Genomic DNA, 18,418 nt, shown 5'->3' with positions numbered 1-18,418 from the left:
TTGGTTTTCACAGAGTCCTGCAGTGTCCAGCTCTGAGAGCGGGGAAAGGGAGGGAGGCCGGGACCCGGCTGAGGATGGGCTGGGCACTGCAGCCCTGCATCAGCCATGAGGCTCACAGTGTGTAAAGATCCAGAAAGGTCCTCAAAAACCCAGAAATCACAGAACTCACAGAATGACCAGGTTGGGAGAGACCTTCAAGGCCATGGAGTCCAGCCCAGCCCCTGGCACCCAGTGCCACACCCAGGCTGTCAAACACACCCAGGGATGGGGACTGCACCACCTCCCCGGGCAGCCATTGCAGAACTTTATCCCCCTTGCTGGAAAAGCTTTTTCCTGCTCTCCAGCCTGAATTTCCCTTGGCACAGCTCGAGGCTGTGTGCTCTGGCTGTGTCAGTGCTGCTGGAGAAAGAGCCCAAGGTGAGCACAGGCACCTTTCAGGAGCTGCAGAGAGCGATGGGGGCAGCCCTGAGTCTCCTTTGCTGCAGGCTGAGTACCCCCAGCTCCCTCAGGGGCTCCTCTCAGGCTTTGTGTTCCCAGCCCTTCCAAATCTCTCTTGTCCTGCCAAATCCTCAACAAAACAGGGCAGTGGTGTTGTTGTTGTACCTGGATCACTGCCTGCCAGCCTGGGCTGTTCGTTAATTAGCTGTGATTAATGGCCATCAATTAAAACACAAGTTCCACCTCACCATGAGGAAGAACTTCCTTCCTTCCTTCCATGGAGAGTGGCAGAGCTCTGGAACAGCTGCCCAGGGAAGCTGTGGAGTCTCTCTGTCTGGAGATATCCCAAAGCCACCTGGACGTGTCCCTGTGTCACCTGCTCTGGGTGACCCTGCCTTGGACTGGATGATTCCCAAAGGTCCCTTCCAACCCCAGCTGCTCTGGAATTCTGTGTTTCTGCAGTGCTGGAGCCCCAGCACAGATCACATCCCTCAGGGAAATGAGCTGTGTTTTCCTCCCTGTTTCTATTTGCACTTTTGGGGACTGGTCCATGATCCCATGCAGGATTTATCTGGACAGCACCTGTGACCTCGGTTGGGATTGAGCCATATTGCTTAATAAAAGATTATGGTGTCTGGAAATGTTAATTTATCCCAGGTATTTAAAATTCCCTAACTCCAGACATTCCATAGATAATTTTCATATTACCTGAAGTTCACCCAGCTGTTCATTTTTCCCCGTATTTTCATGTGGAGCTTCACAGCTGGTGAGATAATGATTATATGGCCACAAAATGCACCAGGATGAGAATTCAAAACATACTTTGGACCAAAAAAGCAGAGGATCTGCTGACAAATCCTACTGGCTGCTTTGCAAGGTGGAGGGCTCCCTCCACCTCCCATCCCCATAAACATTTTAGGACACTCCCCAACTTCTAAGACACAAATAAAAATGCTGCAGGGGGTGATGAAAAAAACACTTCCATTTTTTGGGATGGAGATGGTTAAAAAAGCCATAAAAGCAGAAGTGATCTGAGGCTCAAGGTAAAATTTTGCACGAGGAGACTTTGCTGCCTTTGGGCAAAGGGTAATCCCAGCAAAGGATGGAGAGGGAGGGAGGGAAGGAGAACCTGAAATTGTGGGTGGGGAGATCCCAGAAATGCCCTGCAAAGGTGCCCAAAGAGTTTCAGGACGGGGATGAGGTAAGGAAGGAAGGAAAAGAAGATGGGACTGTCTCAATCAAGGTTGAGCTGCTGAGATTCTACAGCTGAGAGGGTGTAAAAGGACCTAAAACCCATCCAGATCCAGGACAGGGAGCCCCACTCAGCCTTACTGGTGCCTTTGAAAGATTCCCTGCAGCTCTCAGCAGATAAAACTGGCTCTGGAAAACCCCAGAGCAGCTGCAAAGTGCTCCAAGGTCACTCCAGGCTGTTCCAGTCGGGTCTGAGATGGGAACAGGGTTTGTGGCCAGCAAAGCTGTTCTGTGCTGCCACCTCTCGCCGTGACAGCCCAGCTGGGCACAGCACGGGACAGAAAGGGACACAAAGTGACACACAGCCTCTTTTAAAGGTGGGGTTTGAAGCCAAAAGGGCAAAAAAAAAAAATCTCTATGATTTTAAGGGAATGGTTCTTGAACCCAGAGAAAGAATTCTATTTTTTAATGCATGATTTGATTTTAAAAAAAGGGAAAAATAAATGTTTGCAGGTTTGAGCGTTCAGATTTAGGCATGGAAATGTCAAAAAACCCTAAATAAATAATCTATGGGAGGTATATATTAAAAAACCCCAAATTTCAGACCTAAGGCTTCCACGATGATTGTGGAATTATATACATATATATATATATGTATAAAATATAATTTATATTATATTTATAATGTAATTTATATTTATAATTTCTATTTGTAATGTCTTTTATATTTTTTATACAGAAAGTGCTGAATTGTTATTTTGGCTCAGGAGTCTGCAAACACAATTTTTTATATATATATAAAATATTATATATGTAATTATACACATAATATCATCTTTTATATAATTATATAAATATTATATAAATATTATATTATATTATATTATATTATATTATATTATATTATATTATATTATATTATATTATATTATATTATATTATATTATATTATATTATATTATATTATATTATATTATATTATATTATATATAACTGTGTATAAGTGTATATATATAATTGTGTATATGTACAATTTTGGATCAGGACTCTGCAAACACATAAAACATATAATATAATATAATATAATATAATATAATATAATATAATATAATATAATATAATATAATATAATATAATATAATATAATATAATATAATATAATATATACAGTTATGTATAAAATATACTATAGAATTTATATATATAATATTTTATAATTTATACATTATATTATATATTATATCTATAATTGTGTTTTCAGAGTCCTGAGCTGAAATTATACATATAGACATTTATACATAATATTATATGATGTATATTATATGTTATATATAATTATATATAAAATTTTAATATTTTATATCTATATTATATATTTCATATATTATATATATAAAATTGCATTTGCAGAGTCCTGAGCAGAAATTATACATATACACAATTATATATATAATATTATATAATATATATTATATATAATTGTATATAATAGATATACCATTTTATTAAATATAAATATAAATATAAATATAAATATAAATATAAATATAAATATAAATATAAATATAAATATAAATATAAATATAAATATAAATATAAATATAAATATAAATATAAATATAAATATAAATATAAATATAAATATAGTGTTTGCAGAGTCCTGAGCCACAATAGCAACTCATCCCTTTCTGTATCCAACCCCAGCCTCCTGTTGTGTTGTGTGCCAACCCTTATCTGTCAGGCTGGTGTTTGCTGGTGTTTGCTGTGATCCCAGAGATGTTTCTGGAAGCTCAGGCAGGTGCCCCAGGAGGAGCAGGCTCTCACCTCTCCGTCAGCCACCGCAGAATAATTCACCTGTGCCACGGTGACCGTGGTGGGCAGCTCGGAGGCGTCGGCCAGCGTGGCCACCGTGGCCCCTGTGCCAACCTGTGGGGGAGAAAACAATGCAGCTGTTAGTGCAGGAAGTGCCCACAGCTCTAGGGCAAAAGGGTCTCGTGGGCTGTCAGATTAAAAAGAATAAAGGAATTTACTGTCAGGGGGGTGCAGGGAGGTTGTGGATGTCCCACCCCTGGAAGTGTCCAAGGCCAGGCTGGACAGGGCTTGGAGCAGCCTGGTGTCACAGACACATTTTATGAAAAATCCTTTCTTTAAGATTTTTTCTCCTGAGAAGCTGAGAGGCCTCAGGAACAAAATGTAACCAATGGTTATCTGCTGCTGTGGAATGCAACAGGTGCATCTGGGATTGGGCTCATGGGGTTGTTTCTAATTAATGGCCAATCACAGCCCAGCTGGCTCAGACTCTGTCTGAGACACAAGCTTTTGTATTAATTCTTTCCTTTTCTATTCTTAGCCAGCCTTCTGATGAAATCCTTTCTTCTATTCTTACAGTATAGTTTTAATATAATATATATCATAAAATAATAAATCAGCCTTCTGAAACATGGAGTCAGATCCTCATCTCTTCCCTCATCCTGGGACCCCTGTGAACACGGTCACAGCCTGGGATGGTGGAAGGTGTCCCTGCCCTTTGCAGTGACAGGATCTTTAAGGTCCATTCCAACCCCCTCAAATTCCATGATCCTGTGACTAATTGTAACTGCAGAGCTCACAGAAAACACAGAGCTGTCCCCAGGGGGGAGGAAATCCCAAACTGGAGCCACACTAACCCAACCAAGTCATTAATCCAGACTGGAACCAAGTTTTGCGCATTCCTTGTGCTGTCCCTGTGTCCATGAAGGCCCCAGCAGTCTCCCAGGCTCAGGAAGAGCAGCTGTGGGAGCATGGTGGAGTGAACTCCCTTCTCCCACCCACCCTGCACTGGCTCAGAATTCCCTGCACACCCTCCTTGCTGCCCAGTCCCTGGGTCTCATCTCCAGGCACCCTGGCAAACATGAGCTCCTCCTCAGTACCCCTTTGGAAATGATCTTTTCCCCATTTAACAGCTGGGAAAGGACAAAGGCAGGGAGATGGGCAGCTTTGTCTCTGAGGAGAATTAAATATAAATGCCAGGAAGTCAATGGGATCTCAGGTATCCAGCACCTGAAAGGACACCAGTCAAAGGGAGATTGTATGGACAGGTGAGCAAAGAGAACCAGCCTGGCAAGTCTGCTGGGCCTTGGTGGGGAACAGAAAACTCTGACAGCCACTGAAAAGCTTCATTTGGGAAAAAAAAAACCCTACTCATACACCCAGTTTTTATCTGCATGATGTCTGAGACTTCACTAAAAATGTCACGCTCAAGGACAAAGTGCTGGGCCCGGTTAGGAACCACCACCAGTGGTGGTGTGGAGGCACAGGGAAACTCAGATTCAAATCTCACTCCCACAAGGAGTTTGTGGGAAGTTTCAAGAGAAAACCTATTTTTTTTTTTTTACTTCCTGAGCAGCCAGAATCTGCCTTCCCACACAGGGAAAACAGGAACAGCACTGAGCTAAGAACAGTGAGAGGAATCCTTATTCCATGAGGACAAATATGCATTTGGTGTTTGTAATAAATGTAATACATTTCAGGTGTCAGATGAAGACCTGGGGCACAGAAATACCTGATCTAGATATATATATATATATATATATATATATATATATATATATATATATATATAAAATATAAAATATATATTTTACATATATATATATATAATATAAAATATATATTTTATATATATATATATATATAACAGATAGATAGATAGATATGCATTTGGTGTTTGTAATAAATATAATACACTTCAAGTGTCAGATGAAGACCTGGGGCACAGAAATACCTGATATATATATATATATATGCAAAATATATAATATGTATATTATATATATAGAGATATATATAATATGTATGTTCTATACATAGATATATATTTTATACATATAATATGTATATTATAGATAGATACATAGTTATATATATATATAAAATACCTGAAATGTAGCTGATTAAACTACATTTCATACCATTAAAGGAAGGCAGTTCCACACCTCTCCTCCCATTGTCACCACAGGTGCTGTGTGGTGGCACCAGGGACTGGGTTTGTTCTAAGTAGGTTCACTAAACTCAGGTCAAACCCCTGAATTTTTTTGACCACATCACAGAAATCCTTGCACTGGACACCAAGGGGTGGGAGTTGGGAAGAGAGAGGATGAGGATGGATCTTTGTTGTAGGGTAAGATGTGATGAAGACAAAATTCCTGAAGGACAGGTTTGGCTCCTGAGCTTCCTTAAACCACCTTGTGGTGTTGAAACCCAGGAAATTCCTCTGGCTGCCCTGGAGGGCCCGAGCCCCTGCCCAGAGGGCTCAGAGACCTTGACACAGAGCCCAGGACCCCTGTGCCTTTGATCTTGACCCATGGAAAAAAATGACCAACCTTATATGAGGATTTACAAGCCACAAAAGTTTAAGTAGAATGATAGTGAATTTATCATAGGGTGAAAAATAGATTTTTGATGTTTTTAGAATGGGGGCTCAGGGTCCCAAGATGGAGGGATTTGGGCATGCCTTGTCCTTTCTCCTTCTTCTTGGCCTCCATCTTCTGGGTGATGTTGGCACTTTTGGACTGGTTTAGAGTAGAAGCTCAGTGTCTAACATAGGTGATAGGTATTGGGAAGTTATGGTAAATATTGTACACGTAGTTTTTAGTATAAAAAGATAACACTGCCTCTGAGGGCAGTCAGAGTGCCTCTGTCTGACCTGCTGGACAGAAAGAATTTTATAGATAAGAAATAACAAACAACCTTGAGATCGAGAACTGCTGAGTTCTGACTCCTTTGAGCGCCAGGCTGGGAAAAAGAGACTTTCTAACACATCTCGGGGTCACTGTGAGCAGTTAAAGCCCCAAGAGTGGTGGTTTAAATGGTGCTGGAGATGGAGAAGGCAGGGGGCTGCTCTCACCTGGATGAGGGACACGGTGCCGTCGGGGTTGCTGAAGGTTTGCACCACGGTCTGGGAGGGCACCAGGTGGGCGATGCTGTGCGTGGTCGTGGTCTGCGGCGTCTGCTGGTCCTCGAAGGCGTAGAGCAGGTCCTCGCGCCCGTGCTGCTTGTAGCAGTTCTTGACGATGGTGCGCAGGGCCTGGGTCCAGGACACCTTCCAGCAGCAGGGACAGGGGACAGTCAGCCCAGGGAAGGGTTCTGAGCCAGCTCAGCGCTGGGGTTTGCACTGTGCCCTCACTGGGCTTTGTCGGGTGGTGTGCAAGGATTCACGAACAACCCCAATGTTTAATCTGCCTCTGCTCATCCCCTCCTTCCCCCAAGGAATCACCCTGAAGAGCCTCCTGATCCAGTGAAGATGTCCCTGCTCAGCGCAGGGGCTGGATGAGAACACCTTTAAAAGGGCCCTTGCAACCCAAACCATTCTGTGACTCCAAGCAGAAAACCACAGTGATTTGGGAAAGCACCAAAATGCTGCCACAGCACCATTTCCGACCTCCCCACCCAGCCAGCCCTGAACCAGCCTGCACAGGCCCTGCTGCCTCCCCACCACAACGGCTTCCTTTGATTATCTCTGTGACAGGCTGGTACAAACTTTACTTTTTCACCCAGTTGTCTCATTTTCCCTGGCTCCACCGCACATCCACAACTCCTTCCTTTAAGCACAGATCTCCCTGCTGCGGTGAACAGGCCAGCATCCCTTCCCTCCTGCAGGAAGCCATGACACAGACTCTTTCTTCTGTCCCTCAAGGCAAAAACCACCCCCAAAAACCCAGCCTGCAGCCCCTGTGCTCCATTTGGAGGCAGACAGGGAGACACTCACCCGCTGCTTCTGCTCCTCCGTGCGGACGTCGCTGCGGACGTTGGCCCACGGGATGTCCTCGGGCCACCAGATGGGCTTGCAGCTCTCCTTGCCCCAGCCTGGCTTCCCACGACCCGTGGAATACTTCAGCATCTCGGGGATGAAGGCTCTCAGCTGTGCCTGGAACAAACAAAAGGTTGAGAGGTGTTCAGGAATTCACGTCTCGGGTGGTTTTGAGGGGCGTTGTGCAGAATTACTGGGTTCAACTTCCATCCTGTTGGAGCCATCAAATGGAAAGAGGCCTGAAAGCCCAAGGAAGGTGGACAATGTTTTGCCACCTTCTCCCAGAACTCAGCTTGGCAGCAGGTGGAAGGGAGGAGACAAAATTCAATCAGCAAATACAAAATTACAACACCAAGGCACAGCCATTGTATTGACACTTCACAACTCAAACACTACCAGGAAGAGAATGAGCCAACCTCAAATGGGGAAAAAAAAAATCACAATAACCTATTAAAAACCCCATAATCAATGTCCCTACAGAGGCAGGAACTCAGGTATGAGCTGATGCATCATTTACAGAGATGCTGTGAGGGGATGGAGCTTTGGTGACTGCTGAAATGTGGAAACCACAGTCTCACACTTCTCCAGCCCTGTCCTGCCAAAATAAATGAAAAACTCACACAGGGTTTTGTGACAAGATTGGTTTTGCACCAGGGACTCCTTGAAGCACCAGGAAAAGGCTGGTTCAGCTGCAGAGCAGAGCAGGAAGGGGAGACCTCTCCTTATATCACAGGAAACCACATTTAGTTTAAAACCTGCAATGAGGAGCACCTCCCTGCATCACTTCAGAGCTTTTAGAGTAAAATATTTCATAGAACCATGGAGTCATTTCGGTTGGAAAAGATCTTTAAGTTCCCCAGCACTGCCAAGGCCACCACTGACCGTGTCCCCAAGTGCCACATCCACAGGCACTTGGGCTTTGAAAGGGCCACATCCAAAGGGCTTTGAAACCCCTCCAGGAATGGGGACTCTACCCCTGCCCTGGGCAGCTGTCCCAGCACCTGACCACTGTTCCCAGGAAGGAATTTTCCCTGAAATCCCCATCCTGCCCCTCCCCTGGCCCAGCCTGAGGCCGTTCCCTCTGCTCCTGTCCCTGTTCCCGGCTGTGCCCTCCTGGCAGGGACTTGTGCAGAGCCACCAGGGCCCCCTGAGCCTCCTTTGCTCCAGGCTCAGCCCCTGCCCAGCTCCCTCAGAAGTTCTCCAGACCCTTCTCCCTGTGCTCCAGCTCTGGTCCCCTCTCTGGACACAGTCTAGATGTTGCATCCATGGGCTCCAAGCTGTCCAACTGTCCATGAACTCATTTCCAGCTGCCTTTTCCACCTTCCTCATGGAATATGCCCTAAAGCACCTTTTTCCCAGCCTGTCCATGATCCACCTTCCACTGCAGGGCCAACACCCACCCTGACATGCTCCAGGTTCCCTGGATGGAGCCTGGTGAAGGGAGAAGAAATAATTCCTCCAGAGAGCAGTTTCTTTAAAATTACATTGTTCATAGCCCAGGAGAGAAAAGAACTTGCTCTTCAGAAACTCTGCAATAAACAGGGCTGAGTGAGCAGGGCTGGGGGAAGGAGGGAAAGCCAGAATGGAGCTGGAAAAGGCAGGGACTTCTCTCCCAAGGAGTAATATTTAGCAGCAACTCTGCCCAATAATTTATTCAAATAAACCTGATAGCAGCAGGGTTTTTTGGAGGTGCTGTTGATTTTTGGGTTGGTTTTATTTTTTTTTTTTTTTTTTGGTAAGGTTGGAATTGAAGTGTTAGAGATGGTGTTTTGTGTTTAGGTTTAGATGTTTGTTATTTTTAAATTTATATTATACATATAAATAAATTTTACATATATAAATAATATATAAAATTATATACCTATTTATATATAATATAATATATAATATATAATATATATATATTATGTATAATGTATATAAATGTATATTATATATACAAATAGATTATATATATAAAAATAATATATAAAATTATATAAATAATTCTGTAAATTAAATAATTAAGGAATAATTTATAAATATTAAAATAAATTAATTAAATAGGTCATAAATATTAACTATTTATAAATTTATATAATATAAGAAATTATATATTTATAATATTTTTTATATTTATAGTATTCTATTAATAAATTACAAAATGGTTAACTTTTTTTGTACAAGGTTTTTTGAGGTTAAACTATTTAATTAAGAAATTGTACTTAAATTATTTTTATTTTTAACTTAATTAATTATTTGAACTCTGTAATGTGGATTTTTTTTGTTTAGTTATAAAATACTATTTAAACTTATGAAGAACAAGGAAGAAGGATTAGTTTTTCTTTTAAAATTTCTATTTTGTTTTATATATATTATATATATTATATTTTAAATAATATATATTATATATATAAATATAAATATATATAATATAAATATATATATATTGTATTTTAAATAATATATATATTATATTTTAAAACTCTAAACTTTAAGTTCTTTACTTTGTGATATTTAATTAACTACACACTTGCAGTTTTAGTGTTATTAACAATTCTTGTTTATGGCTTTAGGTTAAACGTAGGATTCTTTTGGGGGTTGGAGTTTTTTAGTACAGAAAGTTTAGAATTTTCAGCATTTAGGACTGCTGCAAAACCAGTTAAAAGCTGCTTTCCTGCCCTGCCATCAGCAGAGCTCCTTGTTTCCAGCTGCATCAATTACTGCTCCATGGCAGGGCAGGGCTCAAGGTACTTGTTAAGGAGGGTTTGTCTTTAATCCACGGGGAGACAATCAGCAGCTCTGTCAGGAGAGAGGACTTGGCTAATTAGTGCCCTAACGAGGCCAGGCTCTGCCACAGGTAATGTCCCCCACACCCCTGGGGCACAGGGGGGACATTCACCTGCAGGAGCCACGGTTCTGCTGGCACCATCCAGGAAACACCCAAAAATCAAACCTCTGCTGAAAAACCCTCAGTTTGTGCTCTTGGAAAGGGCTCAGGTAACCCCCAGGATGGAGGATTTGGGAGAAACTGTGAGAAATGTTTCTTTGCCACCCTTTCACACAGGCTCAGTGTTTTCACCTTTAACGTTAAATTCAAGAATTAATGGTACTGAGCTATCCCATTCCCAAATGCAACAGCCCAAAGCACAGCCAGCTGTATTCCAATGGCTCTCCAGAGCTGGAAACACCAAGGAAAATGGTTTTGAGAACAGAGCAAAAGCTGTGGCTGGAATTTTCTACACATCCCCACAGCCCAGCCTCGGGATCTACGGGAAAAGCAAAGTCGAGGCCATGCAGGACCTCGGCTGCACCTGGAAGTGGGAGAGGGAAAAACAGGAACTGCACCAAAGCTGGAAGGGAGCACTCAGCCCTGAATCCATCCCTGCTGCACTGCCCATGGCTGGAAGGGAGCACTCAGCCCTGAATCCATCCCTGCTGCACTGCCCAGGGCTGGAAGGGAGCACTCAGCCCTGAATCCATCCCTGCTGCACCTCCCAGAGCTGGCAGGGAACACTCAGCCCTGAATCCATCCCTGCTGCACCTCCCAGGGCTGGAAGGGAACACTCAGCCCTGAATCCATCCCTGCTGCACTGCCCATGGCTGGAAGGGAACACTCAGCCCTGAATCCATCCCTGTGCAATGCCCAGAGCTGGAAGGGAACACTCAGCCCTGAATCCATCCCTGTGCAATGCCCAGAGCTGGAAGGGAACACTCAGCCCTGAATCCATCCCTGTGCACTGCCCAGAGCTGGAAGGGAACACTCAGCCCTGAATCCATCCCTGTGAAATGCCCAGAGCTGGCAGGGAACACTCAGCCCTGAATCCATCCCTGTGCAATGCCCAGAGCTGGCAGGGAACACTCAGCCCTGAATCCATCCCTGCTGCACCTCCCAGAGCTGGCAGGGAACACTCAGCCCTGAATCCATCCCTGTGCAATGCCCAGAGCTGGAAGGGAACACTCAGCCCTGAATCCATCCCTGTGCAATGCCCATGGCTGGAAGGGAACACTCAGCCCTGAATCCATCCCTGTGCACTGCCCATGGCTGGAAGGGAACACTCAGCCCTGAATCCATCCCTGTGCAATGCCCAGAGCTGGAAGGGAACACTCAGCCCTGAATCCATCCCTGCTGCACCTCACAGAGCTGGCAGGGAACACTCAGCCCTGAATCCATCCCTGTGCACTGCCCAGAGCTGGAAGGGAACACTCAGCCCTGAATCCATCCCTGTGCAATGCCCAGAGCTGGAAGGGACCATAAAACCACCCAGGCTATGGCTCAGCTGCATGGGAGCTGATTCCAGCAAGGATTCTCCCCCTGCCATGTGCCCTGGATGCTCCAGCTGGGAGAGCAGGAATGCAGCTCTCAGGATGTGAACAGGCACCATGATGATCCTTGAAAAACTTTATAAAGTTTTTTTATGGCTTGTAGGTGCCGGAAAAGCTTTTACTGGCTCCTACAAGCAGGTTATAAATCACAGGGGCTTAAAAAAAATCAGCTTAAAGGACAAATCACGTGTTCATAAAACAGTGAGAGCTGACTGGAGCACTGAGCTCAGCTTGGTTAAGCTCAGATTACCCAATTTTACTCCTCAATCACATCAACGAGCAGCTGAGAACAAGTTGAGGGGCAAACTCAGCTGTCACCAAAGTCCAGAAAGCACCAAGATCCCCCTCTGTGAAGGCTGAAAATCCCCCTAAAACACAGGTTTTCCTGCCCAGCCCAGGTGGGTGATACTCTCCATTCCCAAGGCTGGAGAAACATCTTTGCCCAGGGAAATAAAGGCTTTATTTCCCTCCAGACCACTGGGGAAGCAGAGCAATTAAAAGGAGAATTATTTTCACCTCCTCACTGATGACACCTCTACACCTGCCTGCTGGCACCTGCTGAAAGCAGAGGCCTCATTTTTCCAGTCCCTGCCATCCTAATTACATTTATATTTATTTTAGTTCCAGTTTTCCATAGGGTTTTGTGCAACTTAGCTGAAAAAAAAAAAAAAAAAAAAGGAGAAAAAAAAAAAAAGCTGATTTTTTACTAGAAAATACAAATAATTATACTGGAAGCTCTGGGAATCAAGATTCCCACAATAAATGATGGCACCTCTGTGCCCAGCTCAGGAGAAACCTTTCTGCAGAGCTCTTCTGAGCTACCTCACAGTGCTGGAACAATGAGGGCCATTCCTAAAAAAATCCTTGGTTTTTTACCATAGAGCAGCAGGAGGGGATTTGAAAGAAGAGGTTCTACATCAGCACTTTGGGCTGGCTGAGCAAAGGCCCTGCAGGACCAGGAGGAGAAAAACATTTCCATGGGGAACTGCTCCTGGTACACAGCAAAAGCTGCCAGGAGCAGCTCCTGCAGTGCCACCTTTCACAGGAGTTTAAAAATCCAAGAAATCATTTTTGTCTTCTTTGTCAGGGATTGGGGAAATTATCTGTACCAGACAAAGCACAGTAAGCTCAATATAATTTTATTATGAGTGTGAGCTTGTCTGATTGCACTAAGAAATGGAAATGGTGCTTTGAGCAGGGTGTGACCTCTGCAGAGCACAGAAAAATCTGCACATCTTTGCCCTGCTCTGACCTCTTTGTGTGCTGCCCTTTCCATCTTGCTACTCCCTCAGGAAAAAAAAAAAAATTGCTTTTCAGCAAAATTTTAATTAATTTTAATTTAAATTTTAATTTAATTTTTCATTTAAAACTTGTTGTGGTGCCTCAGACTGGGTGTAGCCAGAGCCTCCTGCAGGCCACACGTGCCTGAATTCAGGTCCTGCATCCCTGGGAAGGAGATTTCCTTCCAGATGAAGCTTCCCTGGGGAGTCCCCTGCACTTTCTTCCAGCAGTGAGGTCAGGCTGGACCTGGAGAGAAAGGGAATTTCCCACATGCCCAGAGCACACAATTCCCTGTCTCCAACAAAAATATCCCATCAGGGTCTGATCTGGGCTTAAACTCCCCTCTGCTCCAAGCTACAGCAAGAAATGGAGGAGGGAATGAATTACAGGACACAGAAAAGTGTCCATGAGAGACCTGCCCAACCTCAGAGCCTAAAGATTGTGGCAAAGAATGGAACAAACAGGGAACAGGGACATTTTCCCTGTTCCCACCTTCTGAGGTGCCAAAACCAGCTCCAAAGGGAATGCTCCCAGCAGCCTGAGCTCTTCCCACCATTTTTTTTCCCAGAGAAAACCAGCACCACTAACAAAGCTTCAACAAAAAAATCTCACTCAGGGTCTGAGCTGGGGTTGAACCTTTGGCAAATTCCCCTCTGCTCCAATCCACAGCAAGAAACAGAGGAGGGAATGAGCTACAGGACACAGAAAGGTGTCCATGAGCGACCATCCCAGTCTTGGTGCCTAAAGACTGTGGCAAAGAATGGAACATTTTCCCTGTTCTCACTTTCTGAGGTACCAAAACCAGCTCCAAAGGGAATGCTCCCAGCAGCCTGAGCTCTCCCCACCATTTTTTTTTCACAGAGAAAATCAGCACCACTAACAAAGCTCCAACAAAAAAATCTCCCACTCAGGGTCTGAGCTGGGGTTGAGCAGCAAATTTCCCCTCTGCTCCAATCCACAGCAAGAAACAGAGGAGGGAATGAGCTACAGGACACACTCAGGTGTCCCTGAGTGACCTTCCCAACTTTGACACCTAAGATTGTGGCAAAGAATGGAACAAACAGGGAACAGGGACATTTTCCCTGTTCTCACTTTCTGAGGTACCAAAACCAGCTCCAAAGGGAATGCTCCCAGCAGCCTGAGCTCTCCTCACCAGCAGTTTTTTTTCCCAGAGAAAATCAGCACCACTAACAAAGCTCCAACAAAAAAATCTCCCACTCAGGGTCTGAGCTGGGGTTGAGCAGCAAATTCCCCCTCTGCTCCAATCCACAGCAAGAAACAGAGGAGGGAATGAGCTACAGGACACACTCAGGTGTCCCTGAGTGACCTTCCCAACTTTGACACCTAAGATTGTGGCAAAGAATGGAACACACATTTTCCCTGTTCTCACTTTCTGAGGTGCCAAAACCAGCTCCAAAGGGAATGCTCCCAGCAGCCTGAGCTCTCCCCACCATTTTTTTTCCCAGAGAAAACCAGCACCACTAACAAAGCTCCAACAAAAAAATCTCACTCAGGGTCTGAGCTGGGGTTGAGCAGCAAATTCCCCCTCTGCTCCAACCCACAGCAAGAAATGGAAGAGAGAATGAACTACAGGACACAGAAAGGTGTCCATGAGAGACCTTCCCAACCTCAGTGCCAAAAGATTGTGGCAAAGAATGGAACAAACAGGGAAATTTTCTCTGTTCCCACTTTCTGAGGTACCAAAACCAGCTCCAAAGGGAATGCTCCCAGCAGCCTCAGCTCTCCTCAGCAGCAGTTTTTTTTTCACAGAGCAAATCAGCACCACTAACAAAGCTCCACCTCCAAGCACAACCGGAGCTGTTACAGCCCCAGGGGAATGAAGAGATCAGAGCCATCCCCTGGAGAGGCAGCCACACAAAACAACAGGATGTGACTGCAGGATGCCCAGCATCCCTCTGCTCCCCTGCCTGTGCCAGGGCTGGCTGCTCACCGGAGTCACCTGTGCACTCACCTGGGTCATTTTGTCCACGGAGACGGGGATGCCATCGATGGTGAGGGGTGGCAGCTCCGAGTTGACCTCCTGGGGGGCCGGGGCGTGCTCGGCCAGCGCCGACTCCAGGTCCTCCAGGATGGTGCTCTTGTACTTGCGGACCTGTGGGGAGTTGTTAGGCTCAGGTAAACACGGTGAGCAGCACCAGGAGAGGAGCAGGGTGCAGGCCCAGCCACCTTCCCCAAGGTGCTGCAGAGCAGGAGGAGCAAACAGGGGCACAGCTGGCAGGAAGCAGCCAGCAGCCCCCCGAGACTCAGCCCTGCTGATGAAACTTGCAGTAACACAGGCAAGGGAAGAATTTGTGGGATGAAAGGAAAAGTTCTCAAAGTAGAACTTGTCCTGGGCAGGGCCTGCAATAAGGTGCAGACAGCAGAGCTGAGTTTAAACATGTCATTTTTTAGGGTTTAGTCTGGACAAGAGGAGGCTCAGAGGGGACCCTGTGGCTCTGCACAAGTCCCTGCCAGGAGGGGACAAGTTGGGCTGTGCTGCAGGGAACAGGGACAGGAGCAGAGGGAACGGCCTCAGGCTGGGCCAGGGCAGCCTCAGGGTGGACATCAGTAGGAATTTCCCCATGGAAAGGGGCTCAGGCCTTGGCAGGGACTGCCCAGGGAGCTTTGGAGCTCCCATCCCTGGAGGTGTCCAAGGAATTCCTGGATGTGGCACTCAGAGCTCTGGGCTGGGGACAAAGTGGGGTTCTGACACCTTGGACTCAATGATCCTGGAGGTCTTTTCCAACCTCAGGGGTTCTGGGATTCTGTGATCATGACCTGTTCCCTCTGATTTTTAATCCATGCTATTCCCCCTGGTGAGATGTGCCAGGCAGCCATTCTTGCAGAGAAGAGAGGACCTCAGTGCTGCCCTCATGTCAGGGAGTCAGAGGAAAATTAAGGCTGGAAAAGATCTCTGAAATCACTGACTCAACAGGTCCAGCACTGTATTCCATAAAACCTAATCTCTGGTTTCCAGGGTTTTTAACATGACCTTCAGATCCCTACCAGGCTTCCAAGGCTGCCCTGAACAGAACAAAACCTGCAGAGAAGGTGAGGAATTTCCTTCCTCACTTTCCTAGGGACACCTACCACGTTCTCCAGGGGTGCAGCACCGAACACTTTGAAGACAGGGTTGGGTTTGGAGGGTGAGATGCACAGCACGATGGCCTGCTGCCCCACTCTGGTGGTGTACTCATCCAGCGTGGCCCGCAGCTTCCTGAAACACAGCAGAAACTGGCAATGGGCACCAGCTGAAAGCACAAACACCACCCCTCTGGCTGCCAGCTCCCCTGCACCAAGCAGGTGAGAAACAGAGCCCCAGCTGCTCAGCCTGGCCACATATGGAGTTTATTCCTCTGTTCCACAGGCCTGCTGTGCTCCCTGCAGTCACCCAGCAGCTCAAATGTCAATTATTCTCCCCTCTCTCCTTTTCTCATTGATGTAAAAAGAGAAATCACCAGAGCAGCAAAGCTGGGGCAGCGAGAGTCTGCACTTTCACTCTGCCTCAGCAACACAAAACTTGTGTTTTGTTGAAGCACCTGAATGATTCATCAAGAGGCCTGCAGACAGAGGTTGTTTTACATCCAGATCACAGGAGTGCAATTCTCCAGCACCAAAGTCCTGCTCAAACCAGATCTGGAGGAATTCAAGCTACAGGATAAGCAAGAACTGGAAATATTGCAACAGCTCAGCACAGGAAACCCAGGTGTCCCAACACCTGCCCCATCAGCAACTCCCTTCGGAATTAAAACGTTCCGCTGGATATTTTCTGCCTCTTGTTCCCTTTTAAGCAGTGCAAGAGCCAGAAATGGTGGCAGAAACTCCAAAAGCAAGAGAGAAGTAGTATTTTCCCCAGAAAACCCGAGCAGTCCATGAGGTGACAGCTCAGCCCTGTCCTGGTCATTTCAGAACCTGAGGCTGCCCAAAAGCACCACCAGCCACACACAGATCCCACTGTCAGGGGTTTGGAATTACCACTTGATTCCCAGTGGGTGAAAATCAAGCACAAACATGTGTTCAACTGGTCAGAGTGGGGAAAAAAAATGATGTTTTGTCATTATCTTAATGTAGCAAAATGAAGTAGTTGCGTGAAAGGAGAAGAAATAATTCCTTCACCGAGCAGTTTCTTTAAAAATATATTGTTCATATTTAAGGGAGAAAAAGATTTGTTCTTCAGAAACACTGCAATAAACACAGAAACTGCAATAAACACAGAAACTGCAATAAACACAGAAACTGTAATAAACAGGGCTGAGTTGGGGGAAGGAGGGAAAACCAGAATGGAGCTGTAAAAGGCAGGGAGTTCACTCCCAAGGATTATTATTTAGCAGCAACTCTGCCCAACAATTAAACCTTAACTGTCCAATGAGATCCCAAACAGCATAAAAAGCAGGAACTGCTTTGTTGCAAAAGGCAGGGAACAGTAGCAGCCGATGTTCACAAATGTTTCCAGAGCACGGAACCTGGGTGGAGTCTCCAGGGCTGCGCAGTGCCCTCAGCTCTGCTGTGGCTCGGGGGCCATCAGGTGGCAAAGAGCCTCAGAGCACCTGGAATGCAGCACCTGCAGGGCTGTGGAGCTCTGCTGTCTCCACTGGAAGTTTCTAAAGCCAAAAAAAAGTGTTTCAACTCAGGCAGGAATCTCCCCTGGGTTACTCTTCCTAAAATTGTGCTCTAAACCCTGCAGTCTTCACCGTGGGGTTTAGAGCACAATTTTAGGAAGAATAATCCGGGGGAGATACCTGCCTGAGATTCCTTTGCCAGTCTTCACAATGGCAAAGGAAATTTGGATATATACACATGCTGAATTCATCCCCAGAATGGTTTAATCAAGCACAAAAGATTTTTTTTGTGAGGCAGATAAATCCTTTGCAGAGCTGGGATATGGAAGGAGCTTCAATTTCTGCTAAAGCCACTATGGGTATCTTGGAATATCACTGTGACAGATAACTGGGGTTAAAACACAACAATGGATCCACCAGAGTGTCAGTCCTGGTGAGCACAGAATCAGAGATGAGCAGAGCTGCAATTTAACCCTTTAATGCCAACTAAACCCCTGATTTACCCCTGACATGTAAATGTACCAAACTTAAATATAACTTATAACTTCCTGGCTTCCAGAAAGGCACTCCCAAAAAAAAACCCCCGAGCTGGGTGACTCCTGGACAGCACTCGGTGTGACCACAGAGGCCACCAGAGCTGGCTGGAGGACACGGAGGTGGCAGGGCCAGCTGGGTGCTCACCTGAGCAGTCGTGTCTGCTGCCTCTTGCGGATGGAGGGGTTGGACTCAAACACGTGCGGCCGCTTCCGCTTCTTCCCTGTTGCCACAGCAGCGGCTGCTGCCATCCCCACAGGGCCTGCAAAGCACAGCACAGAGGGTCAGTCAGCTCCAGCAGCTCGGGAGGGACACTGGCACT

At 45.6% G+C, this 18,418-nt stretch overlaps 1 protein-coding gene across 1 annotated transcript in view; it reads right to left on the bottom strand.

The window, feature by feature from the left end:
- NRF1 (nuclear respiratory factor 1) overlaps nt 1-18,418 on the bottom strand; it is a 60,156-nt gene that overhangs the window by 25,406 nt on the left and 16,332 nt on the right. Inside the window, exons 3-8 of the mRNA XM_036400914.1 lie at nt 18,244-18,358; nt 16,094-16,220; nt 14,976-15,116; nt 7,376-7,534; nt 6,515-6,709; nt 3,454-3,555 (exon numbers count right to left, since the gene is read on the bottom strand). Of these exons, the coding sequence (XP_036256807.1) occupies nt 3,454-3,555; nt 6,515-6,709; nt 7,376-7,534; nt 14,976-15,116; nt 16,094-16,220; nt 18,244-18,358 (839 nt within the window). The remainder of the gene's footprint in view (nt 1-3,453; nt 3,556-6,514; nt 6,710-7,375; nt 7,535-14,975; nt 15,117-16,093; nt 16,221-18,243; nt 18,359-18,418) is intronic.

Source organism: Molothrus ater, chromosome 5 (assembly GCF_012460135.2).
Source record: "Molothrus ater isolate BHLD 08-10-18 breed brown headed cowbird chromosome 5, BPBGC_Mater_1.1, whole genome shotgun sequence".
NCBI lineage: Eukaryota > Metazoa > Chordata > Aves > Passeriformes > Icteridae > Molothrus > Molothrus ater.
The sequence above is the reverse complement of the archived record's forward strand: the minus strand, read 5'-3'. Positions and strand labels throughout refer to the sequence as shown.